This window comes from Mustelus asterias, chromosome 1 (assembly GCF_964213995.1).
Source record: "Mustelus asterias chromosome 1, sMusAst1.hap1.1, whole genome shotgun sequence".
Lineage (NCBI taxonomy): Eukaryota > Metazoa > Chordata > Chondrichthyes > Carcharhiniformes > Triakidae > Mustelus > Mustelus asterias.
The window spans coordinates 39,830,514-39,858,040 of NC_135801.1; the positions used below are offsets into that span (position 1 = coordinate 39,830,514).

At 45.5% G+C, this 27,527-nt stretch overlaps 1 protein-coding gene across 1 annotated transcript; it reads left to right on the forward strand.

The window, feature by feature from the left end:
* LOC144506786 (purpurin-like) lies at positions 1 to 27,527 on the forward strand. Its single transcript, XM_078233178.1, has 6 exons — positions 1 to 117; positions 3,413 to 3,549; positions 7,854 to 7,966; positions 20,292 to 20,504; positions 22,204 to 22,649; positions 27,423 to 27,527. Exons 1-6 carry the CDS (start codon positions 1 to 3, stop codon positions 27,525 to 27,527), a joined length of 1,131 nt encoding a protein of 376 aa, XP_078089304.1.

Genomic DNA, 27,527 nt, shown 5'->3' on the forward strand with positions numbered 1-27,527 from the left:
ATGGATTGCTTCAGATTTGTCCTCCTGACAGTTCTTGCCTCATTTATAGAAGATTCTCTTGCTACCTCCTGTGTGGTGGATCAATTCCGTGTGAAGAATGGATTTGACCACAAAAGGGTAACTTGTTCTGTTTAACCTTTTTAAAAGCGTTGGTCACAAAGAAAATCATTTTTAAAACTCTGTTGCAAAGACAAGCAAGATTTTATATTTTTATGGCATAGATATTGGGTCATGTAGAGCCAATTTTAATAAGAACATAAAAGGAGCAGGAGTAGACCACTTGGTCCCTCATACCTGCTGCACCATTCAATACCATCTTGGCTGATCTCCTCCCTCAACTCTACTTTCTTGCCCACTCCACATTACCCCTGATTCCTGAGACACCAGCCCTCTCATTCCAGAGACCAATCCAGTGAACCTTCACTGCATTGCCTCCAAAGTATATCCTTCCTTAGAAATGGAGACCAGAAATGCACAGTACTCCAGCCCTAAGCACCGCTAGCAAGACTTCCTTATTCTTTTAGTCTAATCCACTTGGAATAAAGGCCAACATACCATTTGTGTTCTTAATTGTTTGCTGTATCAGCATGGTAAGTTACAGTGTTCCTTGTCTAAGTACACCCAAGTCTCTCTAAACGTCGATATTTAGAAATTTCATGACTTTTTAAAAAGCATACTGCTTTTCTATTCTTAATATCAAAATGAATAACCTCACACCTCCCCAATTTATATCTGCCACCTTGTTGCTCACACATGTAACCTATCTTTGTGGATGTGTCCCACTCTCAGCTTACATTCCCACCTAACTTTGTATTGTCAACAAACTTGAATACATTGCTCTTGGCCTCTTTGTCTAAGTTATTAATATAGATTGTAAATGGCTGAAGCTCAGGACCTGTGCTTCACTCCACTAGATAGCCTCCCTCCCAAGTGCTTAAAATTGTTGGGAGGAAGTGTAAGCACATTTCAGACTGGAAGTCATTGTTCACAATTTGAGTTAAACAAGAGACTTCCTTTGCCCATGACTGAAGAAAGCATTAAGGTTTTGTAAATCCAGTTAAGTGGCCTAACATCTGTTCCTGATCTCTGCTGCAACACTGGTTTGCACTGAGACTGCCTAAGATGAAACCAAAGATACCCTTCAAAAAGAAAAATAAGTTACATACTATTGCAATTGCTGCCACTCTCAGTCAGGGAACAGTGTACTGCCAAGCCCTGAAGCCACTCTCTAATCTTTCTCCTCCCCTCCAGTTGAGTTTTCCAAGCCTGGACCTTCAGGTTCCAATGCTTTGGGTCACTGTCAGTTGACACTGTGTCCTGCACCAATTGATCGGTCGGCCTGAGGCTCAGGAAATCTTCCCCAACCTATCACCACCAATCACTTACTTGTGAGTCACTGCATTGCTACAAAGAGTATCACTTACCTGTGGGGCTTCCTCCTGCAGCGCTACTGATATGTGAACGATATTTGAGGCTCCATTACCACGGTTCCTTGGATCCTGTTATTTCTAGATGCTGAATTTCTAGTCGTTTGTCTTCAATACACTTATTCTATAGAAACAATGCAAATAATTAATGTATTAGTTTTAGAATTTGGATCATGAAAATAGTGGAACTCTGAATCTCAGTACATAGTTGTGAAAAAATATTTGTTTGGTGCTGGTGAGCTTTTGTACAAGTGCATACCTTTATTTAAGAAGAACTAGTCCCACCCCATAATTGCAAATCCACAATTATCATTGGGCATCATAAATGTCCAACCTACCAGATAAGACTGGTAATTGTTGGAATTAGCAGAGTGAAATAAATAGTTGAATAGAATATAGAAAAACTGGCTTCTGTAAAAATAAAACATTTTAAATCTAATTTCAAATGGGTGTTGGTGTCAGCCATATCCTGAAACTCACATGATTGAAGAGGCAGGCAGATAGCTGCTATCATTGATGGGTAGATTGATATGTTTTTATGGTAGCGGCTGCTAGATGAAAGAAAAATGGTCCTTTCAATGTTATTTGCCTTTGTAATCAATTTTAAAGATGTTGGCTGTGATCCTCCCAAAAAATTCTAAGTGTCGAATTCGCAGGAAAACTGGTGTAAATCATGCTGGTTTTTTCAGTGCGACTTCAGACAAGAATCTCCCACACACTGTGCACTGCAGAGGTCACAATCGTGAATATCATTAAAAGCTTAGGGGTGGGGCTTATTGACACTGGAGGCTGACAGTTCTGAAACTCTGCGCATACGCAGTGGCCCCAATCTGTCAGCCTGCTGTTTGCCCGATCGTGACCCCGCTGTCCATCCAGCCCCAAACCTCCCCCCACCACCCCATCCTGGACCACACAATCTCCAGCACCCCCCTCCCCCCAGCAATGATGATCACTCCCCCCGTCCCACCCCAACCGGCTGACCATCCCCCCCCAGCCCGTCCCAATCGCTGGCCTCCCTCCTCCCCCCATTGATCGCAATGGCAGAGTGGCAGCAGGACCTCCCACCCCCACCGAGCGCCTCCTAGGTCCTGCCCCAGCAGGCTCCGCCCCCTAGGCCCTGTCCCCTTGGCACTGCCTCATGCCTGGTAGGCAGTGCCAAGGTGTCCCCTGGGCATGGGCACTTTGCCCCTTGGGCAGTGCTGGGGGCTCAGGCTGGCACTGTCAGGGTGCACATGCCAAGAGGCACGACCCCTCCCCCCCCGCCTGACCCCCTACAGGGTCCTGATTGCCCTCCCTTCACTCTGGCGGGGTTGTCCCGCTAGTTCCCCGAAAGTGGGGAGCTGATCTGAACCCCGCAGGAGTGAAATACTCCTGACGGGGTGGAAGATGCTGATGGGGTGGAAGATACTAGCGGGTCCAGAGAATTCAGTTGCGTGCCTGCTAATCAGATTTAAATTACAGTAAAAGTTGATTCAAATCATTTATCTGGTGTTCCTGCCAGTTATCAGTGCGGCTCAGACAGCGCCAGATATCCGGCGCTGGGAGATGCATGCGCAGCAGGAAAGCATGCACAAATCCTGTGAATCGGCGGACATGCAATTCTCCTGGCTCGCCCCGTTATGGATATATAAAATAGAAAAACTGTTTTTTAAATACACCTGCAATTATGCTATTTGATTGCAGTTTTTTCATAGTGATGATCCTCCCATCAGAAAATATCATTTGCCAGAACATCAGCAAAACCCTTGAGGCAATGGTGTAAATGGCTGCTTTGAGGTTTCTCTGGGTGTTCCAACAATCTCTTACTGGCAAGGCCCCAGATGAATTTTAAGCATATGTTTGTAAACTAAATTAAAGCCTGGCAGAATAAATTCAGTAGGGAGTAAATCCATCTATAAAAATTATGGTGAACTTATTTTTTAATTACGTTTTGTAAGCACACAAGTGGATAGATAACTACAATTTTTGCATTTTGTTAACTGCAGTATACTGGGAAGTGGTATGCTGTGGCAAAGAAAGACCCCGAGGGACTGTTCCTTCAGGACAACATCTCAGCTGAATACTTTGTGGATGATGAAGGAACGATGACAGCTTTATCAAAAGGAAGAGTGAAACTTTTTGGGTGAGTTCTAATGTAGTGCCTTTGGGCACCAACCCCAGATAGATCCTGGCATCTTCCAAAATAATTTTCTTTTTCTTTAACTTGTTCTTTTTGCATAACTCCTTAAAGATCCTGACAACTAACCACAGCATTGACTAAATTGTAATCAGAAGAAAATTGATAGAAAAACAGCTTGTAATTTAAAAAATAATATCAAAATGAAACACACATAATTAGAATAAATTTGGGAGAGGTGATGGCCTAGTGGTATTATCACTAGACTATTAATCCAGAAACTCCACTAATGTTCTGGGGACCCGGGTTCGAATCCTGCCACGCCAGATGGTGGAATTTGAATTCAATAAAAAAAATCTGGAATTAAGAATCTACTGATAATCATGAAACCATTGTCAATTATCGGAAAAACCCACTGGTTCACTAATGTTCTTTAAGGAAGAAAATCTGCTGTCCTTACCTGGTCTGGCCTACATGTGACTCTAGACCCACGGCAGTGTGGTTGACTCTCAAATGCCCTCTGAAATGGCCTAGCAAGCCACTCAGTTCAAGGGCAATTAGCGATGGGCAATAAATGCTGGCCAGCCAGCAATGCCCATATCCCACAAATGAATGAAACAAAATTACATTCTCCATGTATTCTTTTTAACTATGTGTACATAGCTTTTGAATAATTATGTTGTTCCAGTTTGCTACTAGTGTATGGTTTGACAAATGAACATCTGGAATTGTTTTGGAAGTTGAGTAATCTAACCACATAGCATTTTAAGTTGCTATTCTATAAATAAAGTTAAATGTTAAAATAATGATATTTAGCAAGTCCTGAAGGGAATATACAAAACTATATCCAGAGCTAGAGTAAGAACAAAATACAACAAATGCTGCAAACTGAAACATCAATAGAAAAGGTATGGCAGCATCTGTGGAGAGAAGAGTTCATGTTTCAGGTTGCTGGCCTTTTAGAAGATCTGAAGAAAGGACATTGACCTGAACCATTAGGTGGGATAAATAGTTTTTTTCCAAGGCTGGCAGAGTCATTTCTTGGCTGGGAACTTGGATGAGCATCTGCAGGGACTTCCAGTGCAATCTTCGGTCAATCATCTAAGAGCGTGCCTCCAGGATTACTATCCAGTTAGACACGATGAACAGGCGGAGATTGGAGCGTGAATGATCGCACAAGATTTTAAAGTTTTCCAGCAGCCTTCAGTAGCTGCAGTAAGATTAACACTGAGTAGATTGGAAGTCCAAAGATGTGCGGGTTAGGTTAATTGGCCATGCTAAAATTGCCCCTTAGTGTCCGGAGACGAGTAGGTTAGAGGGATTAGCAGGTAAAATATGTAGGGATATGGGGGTAGGGCCTGGATGGGATTGTGGTCGGTGCAGACTTGATGGGCCGAATGGCCTCTTTCTGCACTGTAGGGTTCTATGAATCTATGAAATTGACTTCTGCAGGACATTTCACCAACGCCTCCCTGGAAGTTATGGTGAAGGCAGAGATGACATAGAGGCAGGGGCTGTTTCCAGAGGAAGGGAGAAAGAGCCCAGCCAGTATGACACATCAGGCATGGCTGCTGGTAGGAGATCAGCAGCCAAGGAGTCATCATCAGGACCTGGATACAGCGCAGGAAATGCTTTGATTACTTCTTTGGGACTGGCATGATAAGTGCAAAGTATCATAGCTGCCAGCCATACTGCTGAAACCTCCTAGATGTCCTTTACACAAGAAAGCAGAAAGGTGCACTAATTGCAGCAATACAGAGGAATATCTCACAAGGCCCCTTTCTAACTTTTCATATAGGCACACAACACTCACCACTGAGCCCTGAAGCTATAACATTGTGCAACCCATTCCACACTGGAGTCAATAAAATGTGGAAGGGTCTTCTGATCTTGACACTGTGCCCCTCAATCCCAACACTTCTTTTTCTCACTGCAGAAGAAAGAGCATAACTCCCAAGAGAGGTGTTAAACTGGCGGTGGAGTTCATTACTCATCTCCAGTTGACCATTTTTATCCAGAAGTCAATATTTCAAGCTCAGCAGCATGTGAGGGCCTGAAAATACAGTTACCTACGTTCTTCACTGAGGTCTACACTCTCCTGCAAGGGAAATTGCAGAGTCACAGCAGGAACCACGAGGAGGCAGTACAGACCTCACAGGAGGAACAGCACTCTAAGAAGTCACCACATCACACAAATCATTTGTACCTCTACCAGTACAGATACAGTCACTTCAGCAGGTCTCTAGCCACCCTGTCACATTCATTGACTTAAATCCATTCAGCTCCTAATGGCCCCCTGATATAGCCACAAACATTTAGTTACACAATTGGATTCATTTGGGTGTCTTCATTAATGTCAGTGTCATAGTGAATAACTTTATTGCAAGGAAGCCATTTGTCTTGGCCACTTGCTAAGTGTCACGTAGTTCTTAATGTCTCATTGCACATTGACCATTAGGAGCTGAATGGGTCTGAGTTCAATGGTGGGTCTAGGTAAGTGGCTTGAACCTGAGACAAGCGGACTATATGTTGGGATAGAGATTTGCTTGGGGCATACCTGCTTGAGGCATATAGGGGCTCACCTGAGTGTTGCACGCCCTGCGCTCCAGTGAACCATACCTGGATGAGGGCATGTGGGCTTTTCCAGCTTTCAGGTCAGTAAGCACAGGCATCAGCAGGCACTGTGGATGGGAATACTCCACTGACCAATCATATATTCTTCCTCCTCTTCCTCTGAGGGCAGTCATTAACCTCTTTCAGTGCCAGTTCCACTCCACCCTGTAGTGCCATGTTGTGCAGGATGCAACACATCACCATTATACATGGAGCCCTTAAGGGGTCGTATTCGAGGGCAGCCCCTGGACCAGTCAATTCACTGGAAGCATATCTGCAGCAAACCAATGGCCTGCTGAATGATTGCCCAAGTCATCAGATAGCACCGGTCATATATTTTGTTTGCCTCTGTGGTAGTGGTCCACACTGGAGTCATCAGCAGTGCTTTCAGTAGATACTCCTTGTCTCCCAGGAATCAATCATGGAGGTTGTTCAGTGGCCTGAAGAGTGGACGCCTCAGCATGAAAATGTTATGGTAGCTGCTCAGAAACCTTGAACATACTTGTAAGCTCATCTGTGATGGTAGAATGCCAGCTGTCCATTGAACATGTGGAATATCTTCCTATTTACAAATACAGCTGGATGCTCTGATAGAGCTTTGACGGTCACATGGATGCAGTCCATCATGCTTTGCAACTCAGGAAAGTCAGGCCTGACAGATCACATCCATTTCAAACTTCTTGGCCACAGAAGAAGGGTGAAAAACAGTATGTGGGTGTGAACATGCATGAAAAAACATACAAAACATCCTACAGATGAGTGATGAAGTTATGGGTGACTGATTGTGAGATCTTGCAGATGTCAGCATCCAACATCTGAAATGATCCTGGATGAAAACATATTCAGTGCAACAACCACCTTGACCACAATGGGTGCTCATCCATTCTTCTTGCCTCGGGTATTCTTTCCAAAAGTCTGTGACCATCTGCTGAGAGAACTATAACCTTTGAAGGCACTGTACTCCAAGAAGCTGAGATTTTTCCTTCATCTAACTCCTGGCCTTTTGTTGACCCTTCTGCTGCATATGGCTGCAATGCATTGCTGTAGCTGCCACTCCTTTTTCAGTTGCTGGCCCTTCCCCTCAGGTTGCTAAGTTGAGTGGTGCTGCAGCTCTTTCTCAGTGGTCCACCTGAAGTCAGAATGTGTGGACCTCATGTCCATTTGCAGGCTCAAAGACACAAGGGTCTGCAGTCCCATTGTAGTGTCAAATATTGTGACAGAAAGCTTCAGCAAATCTTTTGCCCTGAAACTCCAGCCATCTCAATTAGCTACTCCTTCAAAGTCGAGTCTTCTGTGGATGTTATCAGGCTTGTCATTTATAGAACTGAATGATTCAGTTGTAGGTTTCAATGATTTCCTGCCATTTACTCACTTTCTCTAGCTTGCCGAGTTTATGGGTTTCAGCTATAGCCTGATGTCTTTTTCCCTATTCTCCGAGCAACACCACCCTTCCCGCCCCACTCCTGAGCTGTCAGCCTTCACCTCCCTGATAAATTCCACACGTTAACTTTGCTTCTCTCTTCACAAGTGTTGCAAGATCTATTGAGCATTTGCATTATATTTGGAATTTATTGAACGTATTTAGTTAATCCCTCAATTTGTAAAGTATTGATTTATAGAAAAATATATTTTCTCAGATCTGAGTTTTGCAACTGTTATTTTCTTCATCAACTAAATGGTTGAATATTTGCTGGTAGGTTCTGGGTGATCTGTGCAGATATGGTGGCTCAGTATAATGTACCTGATCCTCATTTCCCAGGAAAAATGGATATGGAATACCAAGGATTGGCAAGCTACCTGTCCAGTGGAGGTGATTTGTAATTCTCATATTTTTTATAATGACTTACCTGTTGCTTAATAATTTTGATTTGATTTCTTATTACATGTATTAGTATACAGTGAAAAGTATTGTTTCTTGCGTGCTATACAGGCAAAGCATACCATTCATAGAGAAGGAAACGAGAGTGCAGAATGTAGTGTTGCAGCCATAGCTAGGGTGTAGAGAAAGATCAACTCAATGCAAGGTAAGTCCATTCAAAAGTCTGACAGCAGCAGGGAAGAAGCTGTTCTTGAGTCAGTTGGTACGTGACCTCAAACTTTTGTATTTTTTTCCCGAAGGAAGAAGGTGGAAGAGAGAATGTCTGTCTGGGGTGCGTAGGGTCCTTAATTACGTTGGCTGCTTTGCCGAGGTAGCGGGAAGTTTAGACAGAGTCAATGGATGGGAGGCTGGTTTGCGTGATGGATTGGGCTACATTCACGACCTTTTGTAGTTCCTTGCGGTCTTCGGCAGAGCAGGAGCCATACCAAGCTGTGATACAACCAGAAACAATGCTTTCTATGGTGCATCTGTAAAAGTTGGTGAGAGTTGTAGCTAACATGCCAGATTTCCTTAGTCTTCTGAGAAAGTAGAGGCATTGGTGGGCTTTTTTAACTATGATGTCGGCATGGGGGGACCAGGACAGTTTGTTCGTGATCTGGACACCTAAAAACTTGAAGCTCTCAACCCTTTCTACTTCGTCCCCTTTGATGTAGACAGGGGCACGTTCTCCTTTACGCTTCCTGAAGTTGATGACAATCTCCTTCATTTTGTTGACATTGAGGGAGAGATTATTATTACTGCACCAGTTCACTAGATTCTCTATCTCATTCCTGTACTCTGTCTCATCATTGTTTGAAATCCAATTAACCCTAATATCTAATTCTCTCACTGCCTCTGTCTCTTTAATGGATAGCTTTTCAAAGTTATGCTTTGCTGAATAATTTGTATCCATCTACATTCACCAGCATCTGCTGAACTGAAAAACAGTAAAGGCCTTAACACTACAGCAACTCCAGGCCACTACGTTGGGCCTTCTCTTGGGCCTGGCCAAATTGACCATTAACAAGTCCAGGTAGAGGGCAGTCAAGGGGTCACCCATCCCGACTCTCCAGCCCCCTTGTGTGATTGAGGCCTTCTGTTCTCAGTGGGCACCATGGGGCTGTGGTATTTCTTTTCAACCCTTTTAATCACACTTTGTTTTGGTGTTTTAAATTTCCTTTGAGATTCTATTTACTCTGATACAGTACCCCTTTATGGGCCTGTCTTTTAATTTATCCCACAATTTTTGATTTAGTTTATTTGGTTAACCCTAAAGAAGCACATCTGACCAGAGGTCACTGCCCACCATATTGCTATAGAAGGTAAGGCTACTGGCAATAGTGCACACAGGACACATTCAATGTGAAATGTAGATTTGGATCTGTGTTCTTTACAGAACCCATTTTGAACTCCTCCATTGCTTCACTTGACACGTGCTGACCACAATGTTGCGTTAAATAGTAGGAAAGTCCGCTCATCAGCATTATTTAACGGCAGTCACTTGATAGATTACTGCTGAAAAGAGACATGTTGCTGAAACTTTTTGTCTTGCACTCATCAGGTCAAATGCAGGAATGCCAGATTTCAAATGGTCATAACAATTTCTCTATAGAAGGGTGCTGATTAGTTGGCAAGTCGACTCTAGCCAAGGAATTGCAGAACATCAAGATGGATAATTGAGTAAAGAGCAAGAATTGAAGTTATTCCTTTTGTTTATAAAGAATAGGTCACTGCTGCATATGAATGTATGTTGCTTATAGCCAGAGTAAATAAACCAGGTTACAAGCACGACTGATTATCTTAAATTGGTTGTTAGTGTAGCCACTAGCATATTCAGAATTGATCAGCAATTGTGGAATCACATCAAACAGTAGACCGTTTGCCTTGCAAGCCAGGGTTGTATTCTGATTACAAAAAACTGAAGGAACATGCTATTTCATTTGATCAGCCAAATGTTGGAACATTAGAGCTGATCAACTCATATAACATGTTCCTCCATCTGTTTGTAATAGACTTTGCAGATGGAAAATAATGTGGATAATTGTGATGTTATCCATTTTGGTAAAATAATTGGAAAATAAGTTATTTTTTAAAAGGTGAGAGACTAGGAATTCAGAGGGACCTGTGTACCTTTGAACACAAATCACAAAAACCTAACATGCAATAGAGCAACAATTAGGAAAACAAATAATATGTTAACCTTTATTACAAAAAGAATTAGCTTGAGGAAATCTTACTGCAATTATATAGGACCTGGTTGAGAAGAGGGAGAGACAATCTTGAGCCCATGCTCACCGTCCATGCGAATGCCAACAGAGACTCAGAGACCTGGAAGTCGCAGTTCTCTCTGGCGAGTTCATGATTTCAGATCTTCTCCTCCCTTTGCTGGCGACATCATCAGGTTCACACTCATAACAGGTGTGGACCTGCTTTTAAATATTAACCGATCACCTTGCCAAATAATGAACTCCCTGCCATATATTGACACCGCATTGATATGGCATCACATCGGCATGGATTACAACAAGTTCACACAGACGTGAACCTGCCATGGGGATCCCCCGGGGGCGTAAAGGTAAGTGGCATGGCAATGCTCCCTGGCACTGCCCCTTGGCACGGGTTGATACTGCTAGGTTGGCATGATGGCAACCAATGTCAAGGGGTGGACCCCAGTGGGACCCTCATGGGGCAGAGCAGGGGGGATTCATTTTAGATGTAGTGATGGCTGGGATCATATCGAGTAACTGGGGATGGTGGCGATAGCTGTTGCGGGAGGAGTGGAGGTGGGTGACAGTGTGAAAGGCATATCCGGTAGTGTACGCCATTAGGCCTAAGGTGGAGGCAGAATTGAAATGACTTGTGGATCTGGGTGCGTTGGAACCAGTGATTATAGTGAATGGGTCACTCCAATTGGTGCACCTGAACCAGAGGGGCACCAATATCCTCGGAGGGAAATTTGCTACGGCTCTTCAGGGGGATTTAAACTAATTTGTCAGGGGAGTGGGAAAAGGAGTTGTAGTCCGGAAGTCAGTGTTGAGGGTGGTGAGATATTGGGGAAGGTATCAAGGTCAAGGGTGGGTACCGGTAGACAGGAAGATGGGTTGAAGTGTGTCTACTTCAATGCAAGGAGCATCCGGAACAAGGTGGATGAACTTGGGGCGTGGATTGCTACTTGGGACTACGATGTTGTGGCCATTACGGAGACGTGGGTAGAACAAGGACAGGAATGGTTGTTGGACGTTCCGGGGTATAGATGTTTCAGTAAGTGTAGGGAAGCTGGTAAAAGAGGTGGAGGAGTAGCATTGTTAATCAAGGATAGTTTAACGGCTGCGGAAAAGCACTTTGAGGGGGATATGCACACTGAGGTAATATGGGCTGCAGTTAGAAACAGGAAAGGAGCGGTCACGTTGCTAGGAGTTTACTATAGGCCCCCAAATAGTAATAGAGATGTGGAGGAAGAAATTGCTAAGCAGATTATGGATACGTGTGGGGGTCACAGGGTAGTTGTCATGGGGGACTTTAACTTTCCAAATATTGATTGGAACCTTTGTAGGTCGAATAGTTTGGATGGGGCACTTTTTGTGCAGTGTGTGCAGGAGGGTTTCCTGACACAATATGTGGATAGGCCGACAAGGGGTGAGGCTACATTGGATTTGGTACTGGGAAATGAACCGGGCCAAGTGTTAGATTTGGTTGTGGGAGAGAACTTTGGAGATAGTGACCACAATTCGGTATCTTTTGTTATTGCAATGGAGAGGGATAGGGCCGGACGGCAGGGCAAGGCTTACAATTGGGGGAGAGGTAATTATGATGCGATTAGGCAAGAATTAGGGGGCATAAGATGGGAACAGAAACTGTCAGGGAAAGGCACTGATGAAAAGTGGAACTTTTTCAAGGAACAAATACTGGGTGTCCTTGATAGGTATGTCCCTGTCAGGCAGGGAGGAAATGGCCGAGTGAGGGAACCGTGGTTCACAAAAGAGGTGGAATGTCTTGTGAAAAGGAAGAGGGAAGCTTATGTAGGGATGAGGAAACAAGGTTCAGATGGCTCGATTGAGGGTTACAAGTTAGCAAGGAATGAGCTGAAAAAGGGGCTGAGGAGAGCTAGGAGGGGACATGAGAAGTCCTTGGCGGGTCGGATCAAGGAAAACCCCAAGGCTTTTTACTCTTATGTGAGGAATAAAAGAATGACCAGGGTGAGGTTAGGGCCGGTCAAGGACAGTGGTGGGAACTTGTGTATGGAATCAGTAGAGATAGGCGAGGTGATGAATGAATACTTTTCTTCAGTGTTCACCAAGGAGAGGGGCCATGTTTTTCAGGAAGAGAAGGTGTTACAGGCTAATAGGCTGGAGGAAATAGATGTTCGGAGGGAGGATGTATTGGCAGTTTTGAATAAACTGAAGGTCGATAAGTCCCCTGGGCCTGATGAAATGTATCCTAGGATTCTTTGGGAGGCGAGGGATGAGATTGCAGAGCCTTTGGCTTTGATCTTTGGGTCCTCGCTGTCCACGGGGATGGTGCCAGAGGACTGGAGAGTGGCAAATGTTGTTCCTCTGTTTAAGAAAGGGAATAGAAATGACCCTGGTAATTATAGACCGGTTAGTCTGACTTCGGTGGTTGGTAAATTGATGGAAAAGGTCCTTAGGGATGGGATTTACGACCATTTAGAAAGATGCGGATTAATCCGGGATAGTCAGCACGGATTTGTGAAGGGCAAATCGTGCCTCACAAATTTGATAGAATTTTTTGAGGAGGTAACTAGGTGTGTTGATGAAGGTAGGGCGGTTGATGTCATATACATGGATTTTAGTAAGGCGTTTGATAAGGTCCCCCATGGTCGGCTTATGATGAAAGTAAGGAGGTGTGGGATAGAGGGAAAGTTGGCCGATTGGATAGGTAACTGGCTATCTGATCGAAGACAGAGGGTGGTGGTGGATGGAAAATTTTCAGACTGGAGGCAGGTTGCTAGCGGAGTGCCGCAGGGATCGGTGCTTGGTCCTCTGCTCTTTGTGATTTTTATTAATGACTTAGAGGAGGGGGCTGAAGGGTGGATCAGTAAATTTGCTGATGACACCAAGATTGGTGGAGTAGTGGATGAGGTGGAGGGCTGTTGTAGGCTGCAAAGAGACATAGATAGGATGCAAAGCTGGGCTGAAAAATGGCAAATGGAGTTTAACCCTGATAAATGTGAGGTGATTCATTTTGGTAGGACTAATTTAAATGTGGATTACAGGGTCAAAGGTAGGGTTCTGAAGACTGTGGAGGAACAGAGAGATCTTGGGGTCCATATCCACAGATCTCTAAAGGTTGTCACTCAAGTGGATAGAGCTGTGAAGAAGGCATATAGTGTGTTAGCTTTTATTAACAGGGGGTTGGAGTTTAAGAGCCGTGGGGTTATGCTGCAACTGTACAGGACCTTGGTGAGACCGCATTTGGAATATTGCGTGCAGTTCTGGTCACCTCACTATAAGAAGGATGTGGAAGCGCTGGAAAGAGTGCAGAGATTTACCAGGATGCTGCCTGGTTTGGAGTGTCGGTCTTATGAGGAAAGGTTGAGGGAGCTGGGGCTGTTCTCTCTGGAGCGGAGGAGATTGAGGGGAGACTTAATAGAGGTTTATAAAATGATGAAGGGGATAGATCGAGTGAACGTTCAAAGACTATTTCCTCGGGTGGATGGAGCTATTACAAGGGGGCATAACTATAGGGTTCATGGTGGGAGATATAGGAAGGATATCAGAGGTAGGTTCTTCACGCAGAGAGTGGTTGGGGTGTGGAATGGACTGCCTGCAGTGATAGTGGAGTCAGACACTTTAGGAACATTTAAGCGGTTATTGGATAGGCACATGGAGCACACCAGGATGGTAGGGAGTGGGATAGCTTGATCTTGGTTTCAGATGAAGGTCGGCACAACATTGTGGGCCGAAGGGCCTGTTCTGTGCTGTAATGTTCTATGTTCTATGTTCTAATTGTTCCAGTTTTGAAATCAGATGGATCGATGAGAACTTGTGGCAATTTTAGAGTGACAGTAAATCCAGCTATGCGTGCAATATTTGCTTCCTGTCATCGAGGATCTGTTCAGTGACCCGGTAGGAGGAAAGAAATTCTCCAAAATGGACCTATCGCAGGTCTATTTGCAGATGGGGATAGTGAAGGATTCACAGCCGCTGTTAACGATAGTCACACACAGGCCTGTTCTGCTATAAGCGGCTACCTTTTGGCATTATGTCCGCATGGACAAAATCTTGAGTCGGTTTACCTGGATGATATTTTGGTCACGGATTTGACAGAGGAGGAGCACTTAAAGAACTTGGAGGAAATCTTAAAGAGATTAGAGGAGCAATCAAGAGGGAGAAATGTGAGTTCTTTTAAGGACTCAGTTGAGTACCTGGGTCATGTAATTGAGGTGATGGGTTACACAAGCGTCCAAGAAGATGGAGACCATCATGAATGTCCTAAGATAAGAAAATGTGTCCCAGTTGAGGTCATTATTGGGACTTATTAATTACTATGGCAAGTTTTAATATTAAAATTTATTGAAATTTATGTCAATCAAGTTCATGTCTGTTATGGTCATGAACCTGATGAGCGTTGGGGAAGATCAGAAGTTGCGATTTCGCTGGCGAGAACTGTGACTTCCAGATCTTGGGCCCTTGCCAGCATTCCTGCAGATGGCGAGATAGGGCTCAAGATCACCATCCCCCCCCCAAACCATATGTCTAAAGGTTTCTTATGCAGCTCTTTTGCAACTTTTCTGTGGAAGGATTACCAACTTTCTGTTCTGCTGGAAAATCCCCATTTTAAAATTCTAATTTTCTTGCCGTTGGGCACTCAAATCACGTACAAAGAACAAAGAACAATACAGCACAGGAACAGGCCCTTCGGCCCTCCAAGCCCGCGCCGCTCCCCGGTCCAGGATTGAATCCTGAATCCAGGATCCCCACCCAATTTTCCAGCCTATCTACATACCAATATCCTATCCACCGAGCTGTCCCTCACAGCTACGATGCTTTGTTCATTACAACCTATTAACTTACCCCCACCCCCCCATTCCAGACCATGTGATCTCCAGGGAGAGGCGAAAACCCAGAGTGAAAAACCCCAGGGCCAATATGGGGAAAAAAAAATCTGGGAAATTCCTCTCCGACCCCCTGAGGCGATCGAAACGAGTCCAGGAGATCACAATGGCCCCGATCGGAAAATGCTTCCCAACCCTAGTCATTTCCACTCCCACGAACACCATATGAATCCCCTGCCCCCGAGACAGGTTCCCAACTATCCGCAGTCTCACTCTGTACTGGCACCAGCAAGATGATCGTAGAATGAAGCCTTGAAACGAGAAACCAGGAACAATTAGCCCGCGCCGCTCCCTGGTCCAAACTAGATCACTCTTTTGTATCCCTCCATTCCCACTCCGTTCATATAGCTGTCTAGATAAGTCTTAAACGTTCCCAGTGTGTCCGCCTCCACCACCTTGCCCGGCAACACATTCCAGGCCCCCACGACCCTCTGTGTGAAATATGTCCTTCTGATATCTGTGTTAAACCTCCCCCCCTTCACCTTGAACCTATGACCCCTCGTGAACGTCACCACCGACCCGGGGAAAAGCTTCCCACCGTTCACCCTATCTATGCCTTTCATAATTTTATACACCTCTATTAAGTCTCCCCTCATCCTCCGTCTTTCCAAGGAGAACAACCCCAGTTTCCCCAATCTCTCCTCATAACCAAGCCCCTCCATACCAGGCAACATCCTGGTAAACCTCCTCTGTACTCTCTCCAAAGCCTCCACGTCCTTCTGGTAGTGTGGCGACCAGAACTGGACGCAGTATTCCAAATGCGGCCGAACCAACGTTCTATACATCTGCAACATCAGACCCCAACTTTTATACTCTATGCCCCGTCCTATAAAGGCAAGCATGCCATATGCCTTCTTCACCACCTTCTCCACCTGTGACGTCACCTTCAAAGATCTGTGGACTTGCACACCCAGGTCCCTCTGCGTCTCTACACCCTTTATGGTTCTTCCATTTATCGTGTAGCTCCTCCCTACATTATTCCCACCAAAATGCATCACTTCGCATTTATCAGGATTGAACTCCATCTGCCATTTCCTTGCCCAAATTTCCAGCCTATCTATATCCTTCTGTAGCCTCTGACAATGTTCCTCACTATCTGCAAGTCCTGCCAGTTTTGTGTCGTCCGCAAACTTACTGATCACCCCAGTTACTCCTTCTTCCAGATCATTTATATAAATCACAAACAGCAGAGGTCCCAATACAGAGCCCTGCGGTACACCACTAGTCACAGGCCTCCAGCCGGAAAAAGACCCTTCCACTACCACCCTCTGTCTTCTATGACCAAGCCAGTTCTCCACCCATCTAGCCACCTCCCCCTTTATCCCATGGGATCCAACCTTTTTCACTAGCCTACCATGAGGGACTTTGTCAAACGCTTTACTAAAGTCCATATAGACAACATCCACGGCCCTTCCTTCGTCAACCATTTTGGTCACTTCTTCAAAAAACACCACCAGGTTCGTGAGGCATGACCTCCCTCTCACAAAACCATGTTGACTATCGTTAATGAGTTTATTCCTTTCTAAATGCGCATACATCCTATCTTTAAGAATCTTCTCCAACAACTTCCCCACCACGGACGTCAAGCTCACCGGCCTATAATTACCCGGGTTATCCTTCCTACCCTTCTTAAATAACGGGACCACATTGGCTATCCTCCAATCCTCTGGGACCTCACCTGTGTCCAGTGACGAGACAAAGATTTGCGTCAGAGGCCCAACTATTTCACCTCTCGTCTCCCTGAGCAGCCTTGGATAGATTCCATCAGGCCCTGGGGATTTGTCAGTCTTTATATTCTCTAACAAACCTAACACTTCCTCCTTTGTAATGGAGATTTTCTCCAACGGTTCAACACTCCCCTCCGAGACACTCCCAGTCAACACATCCCTCTCCTTAGTGAATACCGACGCAAAGTATTCATTTAGGATCTCCCCTACCTCTTTGGGCTCCAAGCATAAGTCCCCACTTTTGTCCCTGAGAGGTCCGATTTTTTCCCTTACAACCCTTTTGTTCCTAACGTATGAATAAAATGCCTTGGGATTCTCCTTAATCCTGTCTGCCAAGAACATTTCGTGACCCCTTTTTGCTCTTCTAATTCCCCGTTTGAGTATTTTCCTACTTTCATTATACTCTTCCAGAGCTCCCTCCGTTTTTAGCTGCTTGGACCTAACATACGCCTCTCTTTTCCTTTTGACCAGTCCCTCAATTTCCCTGGTTATCCACGGTTCTCTAATCCTACCCTTCCTATCCTTCTTTTTTACAGGCACATGCTTGTCCTGTAGCCCTAACAACCCTACAAAGGCAATGACAATCACTGAGCGCATTTGACTTGCCTCCTTTCAGTAAGACACTTAACAGGGGTTTGCAATCATTGTTTACTAGTCTTTTCACACAATTAAAAACACTTACTCCTGAAATTAAAAGTTTCATCTTTTGTTTCCCAACTATTAACAACTCTTTCCTTTGATATAGAGTGGGTTCTAAGGAGAAACAAAGTTGAGTGAAACAGGTTTCTGTCATTTTCTATTCTTGGAAATATGTTCCAAAACATATAGGGCTATTGAAATGGACTTAAACATTTCATGGAAATATTCTACACTTGGGGAGTCTTTGTAGCAAATCATTGTCAATCAAGAATTAATCTTTAAATGTATCGGCAATAAGTACTGAATGAGGAACAGACATGTTCCTGTTCTAATGTTAATTTAAACTTTTCCATTTGGCTTTTGAGAATTCTGTCAATTTATCACATCCAGATCACAAGGAAGGACTCTAAGATTCATTTTTTTTGATCTGCGGTAATATAATTAGGGCCTTGTTTTAAGGCCAATTAAATTGGATATCCTAAATTAAAGAATTGGGCATATTAAAATCAAACACAGTCAAACTTCAGGCAGGCCACACTTGATTAAGGTCAAATATACAAAGACACAGAAACATGTCTGGGCCTGTCCCATCGATCACCCATCATCCCACTGAGACACAGAAGAGATCATCGCATCCCATTGAAATGCACTGACCTATTGTTAGAAGCCCAGATCAGGCCAGACTTTCTGTCACCTAGAATTCCTGCAGTTACCTTATATGGCAACAGGTTCCATGTACGTAACACCATGGAGATGGACACCTGGGGGTGGGCCTCGGTGGCCTGTCAGGCAGACATCAAGAAATCTACTGGGTATTGGGACCCCCTCCCAAGACCTCATTGAGCAGAAGCCAGAGAGGTTTCTGGAAAGGCGGGGAGGGAGGGGAATAAAGATACGCATCTCAGACACACTAGCAGCGAAGGCTCGACGAGGGAGGTGACCATCTTGACCTTGACCATCTGGAAGACTGACCAGAGAAGAAAGGAAGGAAAGAAGCTGCCATCGAAACTTACCTTCGTGACGATGGACCAGAGGGACTCAGAGAATCGGGCCTGCAGTTTAACCAAACCATCTTTGCGGGTAGTATGCTTGAATCTGGAGTATCCTCTTGTTTTAAAGGGTTAATGGTAATATTATTGATAAACTTATTGAACCTTTACTTGTGTTTGCCCTTTGTCCATCTTGCAAATAAGGGCACACGGGTATAACTTTTGAGTAAGTAAATTGGTTGAAAGTATCTGCGGTTTTACAGGTACAACAGATCAATAACTTTGACTAATTATAAAATGTGCTTCTTTTAATTAAAGTTAATTTGGATGTTGTATTGATTAAAGTCTCACAATTATATTGGCATCACACAAGTGCCAGGCAATGATCATCTCCAATAAGAGAGAATCTAACTATCCGTCCTTGATGATCAATGGTATTAGTGATGGTTGAATACCCCACCGTCAACATTCGGGGGAGGAGTCTACCATTGACCAGATGGGTCTTCCATTGTGCACCATCTACCAGGCATAAGTCTGTGATGGAACATTCTCCTCTTGCCCAAGGTGAATGTTCTAACAACATATAAAAAGCTCAACAATTTAGAGGTGCAGTCCACTTGATTGGTATTCCATCCGCCACCTAAACATTTACGTAGTGTACAATCTACAAGATGCACTGCAGCAATTTGCCAAGCCTTCAAGTGCATCATCCATGAACTGTACCACTTAGAACAACAGGGGCAGCAGTCGCATGGGAACACCAACACCTGCAGGTTCCTCTCCGAGCCATTCACCGTACTGATGTAATTAGAACTATGCTGCTGTTCCTTCATTGTTGTTGGCTTAAAAACCCAGAACTCCCTCTCTAACAGCACTACGGGGTGTACCCAAACTGCAGCGATTCAAGAAGACGGCTCATCATCATCTTCTTACATTTATCATTCAAAAGTACTTAGTTGGAATAATTTGACCAAACTTTGTGTTCAGTGCAAATTTATGATGTCAGTAAAGAACTTCACACCATTCAATGTATTTGATCTGGGATCAGATGGTGAGGTGCTGTTTTCTCAAAATTTATGGAGGAGTGTTGCATTTGAATCAATAACTTCTAGATGTTCTAATTCAGTTCCAAATAACCATAGGCAAAAGTTGCTGCCTGAGTTTCACACAAAATAATAGTGAGCATTGTTAGCTTCACCATTATTTTTGGAACAATCATTGTGAGGGGTGGGGCAAAAAAATGTCGGCAAGGCCGGATATGAGGGCACCATATTTAAAGGGCATCCCAATCTCAAATTAATGTTAAAGACCTCACCCAAATGCTGGCATTGGGGTGATGGTTGGGGGGAGGGGGGCGGCTGATGCCCCAGTACACACCCCCTCCCCCCCCAGTGTGAAGCGAATACCTGCTATGGGGTAGCCTGTAGGACCCACCCCTTGATGTGGAGATGCCGGCGTTGGACTGGGGTAAACACAGTAAGGAGTCTAACAACACCAGGTTAAAGTCCAACAGGTTTATTTGGTAGCAAACGCCACTAGCTTTCGGAGCACTGCTCCTTCGTCAGGTGAGTGGGAGACCTGACGAAGGGGCAGCGCTCCGAAAGCTAGTGGCGTTTGCTACCAAATAAACCTGTTGGACTTTAACCCGGTGTTGTTAGACTCCTTACTGTGTGTACCCACCCCTTGGCAGTGTCAACTTAAAGGTTGAAAACGTCATTTTCCAGAATTTCAGTGTAATGCATATTCACAAAAAGATTCACCTTATTGTAAACTGTGACAATGGATATAGTATCAGATATATAATTTATCAATATTTCTCAGTGTCTATTTTTAATTTTGCTCTCTAGGTGATCATTATTGGGTTATTGACACCGACTACAATAACTATGCCATTACATATTCCTGCCGTAGACAGAAGGATGATGGAACATGCGATGATGGCTATGCCATCATCTTCTCCCGCAATCCACTTGGTCTTCCACCAAATATCCAGCGCATTGTTCGTCGGAGACAAGAAGAGATTTGCCTCGTTGGGCAGTTTGAACCAGTACTACAATCCGGTAAGTAACATTAAGATTTGTTAAAGATGAACAGAAACCCATTTCCATCCTCCTGTAGAAAATAATCCATTCTCAATGGGTGAACTTGGGAAAACATGTTTAAAAATCCAATGCTGCTACACCTGATTTTCTTGTGTACCTAAACATTCAATATGGTGGGTTGGTATACTTATGCAGGAGTCACAAAATAACTATTTCAATTACTCATTAAAATAAGCATTTGATGCTTCTTTTTAAGACCAATTCATGTTTTAGGCTGCCTCTGCATCTGACTACTTGTGACACCAGCAGCCAGCTAGGACCCTTTAGCAAAATTGTGTCACACAAGAGCCCTTTAGATTTGGGTTAGTTACTGGTTTATCATTGGAGGTTGTTGTTTATATTTCAACAATCATTGGCCAGTTTTCTCTGAAAATTTAATTCTGACCTCTATAAAGTTTTTGCTGTTGCGCTACAGTTTATTATTGCCTTTGAAACAGTTTTATTGAAGCCATGTATGATCTGGCAGAGCTGTCTTTGTGAGGAAGAACTGGAATAATAAGGAAGGCAGCAGAAAACAGGAGCAGCTTGCAGAAGTAGGAGAAGGACATTTCACGCAAGACACTGGATTATCAGGGGGTAGTCAGCTTTACTGCATACAATGTACGAAATGCCTTTGCTTCAGAAAATAGCTTATTACTGGTAATGCCATGTACTGCAATCAAAACCTGAGCTTTACGTTGGGACACTGATAGCACTGCCTGTAACTGACAAGATCACACTGACTTTGACATTTCTGCAAAAAGCTCCTTTTCCTAAAAAGAGGGCAAAAAGCTCCTTTTGGACTGCAACAGGTGACATCACTGACAATTCTCAGTATACGGTCCACCGGAGAACCAAGAACTTATGAAGGCTACATCAACATGATGGGACACAATCTTACCATCTCGCTGCACTCGTCGATCGGCGTGACGAGCTGGGAAAATACCATGCGATGCTAAAAATCCGATTTGCGCCCAGTGCCTAAAAGCTTTTAACATGACTTTCACTGCATTTCAATTTCATTAGCAAGTTTGGCCCACTGGTGCTCCCACTTCCCACCTCTCTGACGTGATGTCATGCCAGCGCAAATTACTACCACTCTATAAAGATGTGGTTCAGGCACAGCAGTAGTGAAGGTGAGCAAGGAGTACTACTGAGCACCAACCCCTGGGGTACGTGGGGCACAAGGGGCAGAGATCTCAGTTGCTGTCAAGCATGGGAATGGGGTGGGGGGCTTGCATGAGTGCAGAGGTGCACATGCCGGTCTGGGGGTTGCGTTGGCCTGGGGCTCATGTTGCATGCATTAGCCCTGCCTACTGAATGACCCCCCTCGGAGTTGCTTATTAGTTTGGATCCCAACTCCACAAATGTCGCTCTGGTTATCCTGTCTGCCGGACAGGCTCTGTGGCTGCCTGCAGAGATTCCATCCCAGGCCCCACTAACAGTAACAAACACCAGGTCTGGCAGCTGTTGCTCCAATCAAGGGAGCTCAGCAGGTGCTAACACAGCTCCTCATACTGCATGGACACTGCCGTGCTTCCCACAATGGCAACCCATAGAATCCATACAGTGCAGAAGGCCATTCAGCCCATTGAGTCTGCACTGACTCTCAAAAAGCACCCCACCCTATCCCTGTAATCCCACATATTTACCCCACTACTCCCCCTAACCTACACAGGTGTGTGCATGCCACCCCAGGAGCATGCAAGACAGCTATATTATGTACAGCTCGGACTTCCCCGGGCTCTTCGAGTACCAGCACAGGCTGACGGGATGGCTCGTGGGGGACAAGGTCTGCCCACTGAGGGCTTAGCTGATGAGGCCCACGCTGCCACCCGATCCGTCATCAAGCGGTGCATCGGTCTCCGGAAAACACTGTACCACTGTCTGGACTGGTCTGGCGGTACCCTCCAGTACAGCCCCCTCAGGGTGTCTCGCATTGCGCTGGTCTGCTGTGCGCTCCACAACATTGTGCAGCAGTGGGGCGACATCCTGGAGGAGGAGGGGGACCAGGCAGATGCCCCTTGGGAGGAGAAAGAGGTCCAGGAGGAGGTGGAGGATGAGAGCGAGGAGGAGTTGGGGGATGGAGGAAAGGCAGTGGCAAGGTTCCAGCAGAGCAAGGCGGTGAGGGAGGCCCTGATCAATGCAAGGTTCTCCCAATAAGAGGGGTGGTGTCCTAAGCTCCAATGCCACACCACCCCCAACCCCTCCACCCAGAGCCTTTAACATCACCCCCGAAATGATTGGAGCTCTGAGCTGCGCATGCGCAGTTGGAAAAAAAAATTGAAAAAGCGCGCCCGTGTCAGATCGCTCCCTAGCCGCAGAAAGCGGAGAAAGCGGCTCGGGAGCGATGCCCCCACACACATCACTGTCCCCCATATCCGGCCCCCCCTACCCACACACATCACTGTCCTCCATATCCAGCCCCATCACTACCCACAAACATTGTCCCCCTTATCTACACCCCCACTACCCACACATCACTGTCCTCCTTATCCACCCCCCCACTACCCAGACCGATTGCCCCCCCTCCCCCACCACCAATCACCCGTAGAGTGGCAGCGGACCCCCCAGCCCCCACCCCCCCACCAGAGATCCATCTGCCGCCGCCCCCCCCCCCCCCCGCGCACCGGAGATACATCTTACCAGTCTCCCTCCTACCCCCCCGACAATGATCTGGCCTCACTCATCCCCCTCCAGAGAATGGTCTGGCCTCACTCACCCCCCCCCCCAAAAGGAACATCTGATCCGCCCCCTCCTCCCTCCCCACCAGACAACGATCAGCCACCCCCTCCCCTCCCCCCAACCAGAGATACATCTGACCCGGCTTCTCCTCCCTCCCCCCCACCAGACAACGATCTGGCCTCACTCCCCTCCCCCCCAACCAGAGAATGATCAGGCCCCCCCCCCCCCACCCACTAATCTGAGCCAGAGAGCCGTTGGAAGCTCTGAACACGCTCTTCGGCAGCTGGAGCGCCCAATTCAGACTTTTATTTAGCAGGTCCATTACGGTGCGGTTCCGGATCGGCAAACGCGGTGGTAAATGGGGAAATGCTGATAAAGTTGGGCGGGCAGTTCATTAATTCAATTTAAATGCATGCAAATGCATTTAAATCGCCATTGCGCCCATTTTGGGCGCGAATCGAATCGCTGCCATTCCTGGGTTTCGGTGAAGTGGCAATCTGCGCGGACACGGATGCGGATTGTGTTAATGGCCTTTCACCCGACTTTACCACGTTTTCCGGGCCCTACAACTTCTTAATCTTACATGGCCTACCGCTAGATCTAGGTGACTCTCAGAATGAACATTAGAGATGGAGGCAGTCGGTTATGTTCTGCGCCCCTGGGCCTGTGATACCCTTGGCAGGTGACCTCTGGACGGCTGGGACCTGGAGGGCCCTGGCCAACGTTTAGGTGTCAAGGATGTAGCCAGGTCACCCTGTTCTGATCGCTGTCTGGGAGATGTATCAGCATCAGGAAGGGGGGATTCGGAAGGGATCTTGTATACCATCCAATACACCCCTTGGAGCAAGGGCCGACCCAACATGAAGGGAAGGTAAGGCCTCTGAGCAACCCAGCCACACCCCCCCCCCCCCCCCCCAACCCCGATTACGACTGTGGCCCTCACCCCCGAGCTGCATTCTATGCAACCCCTGCATTCTCCCTGATGCCCCGAGTGATGGACTGCCTAAGAAATAACGGCCACCTTAGCGCTCATCTCCAATATTCCCCATAGAGGTGACAGCATCAGGTTCATGCTCGTGTAGATCTGTTGTAAGTGGCATTGATGTGACATCGCACCAGTTGAATGCTCAGTACAGCCTCAGTATCCAGCATGATGCTCGCTAATGGTTTCTGCCCTTTTACGGCATGTTCCACATCACTCAGCCAGTGAGATTTGTTCAAAATCGGGAAATGCAATCTCACTGGCGAGAATCATGTTTTCTGAACTCTCCACATTTTGAGCCCACGCCATCATTCCTATGGATGGAGAGAGTGGGCTCAAGATCCCATCCCTAAATTCTAGAATGGGCTGAGCAGAATGCAAGTTAGCAAATATAATATCGCTATGAAAGAAATGGCATAAGAGAGAAAACAAGGAACTACGGACCAGTTAGCTTGTATTAGTTGTCAGGAAAACGCTGAGATATATTATTTGGCAAACGTATTAACAATACATTTGGAAAAGCACAGTATGCTCAGAGTTACAAAAGGAAAATCATATTTGACACATTTATTAGAGTTGTTTTAGGATGCAACTGTTAGGGTAGCTAAAGGAGATTTAGGATACTTGTATTTTCAAAGGGCATTCAATAAGGTGTTGCATTAAAGATTAATGTACAAAGTAAGGGGGTCACGGAGTTGAAGATAATATGGATGAAGTCTTGGTTAATGGAGAAGAAGCAAAGAGGAGGGATAAATGGAGCATTTTTAAATTAGCAGGCTATAACTACTGGAGTAGCACAAGGATCCACTATTTAGAATCTATATTAATGACTTAGATGAAGATAACGAGAGCAATGCATCCAACTTTTCTGACAATGTAAAGCTAGGTGAATGTAGGCTGTAAGGAAGACATAAAGGCTGCAAAGAGATACAGACAGGTTATATGGATGGATAATAAAGTGGCACGTATCCTATGGAAAGGTGTAAGATTATTCATTTCGATAGTAAGAATTAAAAAGTGAAATACTTCTTAAAAGGTATGATACTTCTAAAGGCTGATGTTCAGAGAGACGTGGGTGTACTCCCACAAGGACCACAGATGAATGAAGTGTATTGCAGTGATTGTGGAAATGTGAAGGTATGTAAGGGAAGGGAGTATTGTAAATAGTGAGGCAGGTGGTGGTGGACATGAGGCCAATTCTACCTTGCGCACCCTGATAAGGTCATTGAACTTTTTCTGATATGGCAGTCACGACCTGGAATGTTAGCTTTAAGCATCGACTTCTTCAGTACCTTTTTCTTATTGGTGAAATATAGTCCAGAAGGCTTTCTTCCCATGAAGGAGCAGAAGTCATGGTCTTTCTCCTCCTGATTGTTGCTGTTTCTGTGTCTTCAGAATTTTGTGATAATAATAACAAGAATTAACAATGACCAATGATTTGGGGCATTTCCAGTGATGTGAACACTAATGAGACAATGATCCAAAACAATCAGTCAAGGATTTCAAAATTCCTAGGATACCTGTTGAGGGTAGAATTCTGTCCTTCTCAAACATGAAGGGGATATGGAAATCCCACCCTCAAGTTTTTCAGGAGATTGGAAAACCAAGGAAGAGTCTCCTGACCTTTGGATGTGGATCTGGACTCTCTAAAATATCAGATGCTCTTCTAACAGCTCAGGTTTATTCTAAAGTGGAAAGCTAAGGTGCTTAGAAGTGGCTAGCCAATATTGCAGTGCCTGCCTCCTGCTCTGCCTAGTCCCTGAGTTGCGCCTTTACAGGCATGGGTCCCCTTAATTTCAGTGAGGAACCTTCCCTTGACCACAATCAGGCAGATGAGTCGTCAGTGGAACTTCCCTTCCCAGCAGGCTGATATTAGAGGGATGTGGATTATTGGGACAAATATTTATAGAAAATAGTAATCTGTATGGTTTAACTTCAGCAAGGCGTTCGATAAGGTCCCCCATGCAAGACTTCTTGAGAAAGTGAGAGGGCATGGGATCCAAGGGGCTATGGACTTCAGCAAGGCGTTCGATAAGATCCCCCATGCAAGACTTCTTGAGAAAGTGAGAGGGCAGGGGATCCAAGGGGCTGTTGCCTTGTGGATCCAGAACTGGCTTGCCTGCAGAAGGCAGAGAGTGGCTGTGGAGGGGTCTTTCTCTGAATGGAGGTCAGTGACCAGTGGAGTGCCCCAGGGATCTGTTCTGGGACCCTTGCTGTTTGTCATTTTCATAAATGACCTGGATGAGGAAGTGGAGGGATGGGTTGGTAAGTTTGCTGACGACACCAAGGTAGGTGGTGTTGTGGATAGTTTGGAGGGATGTCAGAAGTTGCAGCGAGACATAGATAGAATGCAAGACTGGGCGGAGAAGTGGCAGATGGACTTCAACTCGGATAAGTGTGTAGTGATCCATTTTGGCAGATCCAATGGGATGAAGCAGCAGTATAATATGAAGGGTACCATTCTTAGCAGTGTAGAGGATCAGAAGGACCTTGGGGTCCGGGTCCATAGGACTCTTAAATCGGCCTCGCAGGTGGAGGATGCGGTCAAGAAGGCGTACGGCGTACTAGCCTTCATTAATCGAGGGATTGAGTTTAGGAGTCGGGAGATAATGCTGCAGCTTTATAGGACCCTGGTTAGACCCCACTTGGAGTACTGCGCGCAGTTCTGGTCACCTCATTACAGGAAAGATGTTGAAGCCATTGAAAGGGTGCAGAGGAGATTTACAAGGATGTTGCCTGGATTGGGGGGCATGCCTTATGAGGATAGGTTGAGGGAGCTTGGTCTCTTCTCCCTGGAGAGACGAAGGATGAGAGGTGACCTGATAGAGGTTTACAAGATGTTGAGAGGTCTGGATAGGGTAGACTCTCAGAGGCTATTTCCAAGGGCTGAAATGGTTGCTACGAGAGGACACAGGTTTAAGGTGCTGAGGGGTAGGTACAGAGGAGATGTCAGGGGTAAGTTTTTCACTCAGAGGGTGGTGGGTGAGTGGAATCGGCTGACGTCGGTGGTGGTGGAGGCAAACTCGTTGGGGTCTTTTAAGAGACTTCTGGATGAGTACATGGGATTTAATGGGATTGAGGGCTATAGATAGGCCTAGAGGTAGGGATATGATCAGCGCAACTTGTGGGCCGAAGGGCCTGTTTGTGCTGTGGCTTTCTATGTTCTATGTTCTAACTACACCTGATAGCTGATAATCTTATTTGATTTATCATTTTTTCACTTGTTTTAGGTGCCTGCCCTGAAAGCTCAAGAGGAAAAAGCAACTTACCTGGAGGTGGAACAAACTTTCATTACAATATGGGATTACAGTGAGAGGAAATCTACCTACAGATGA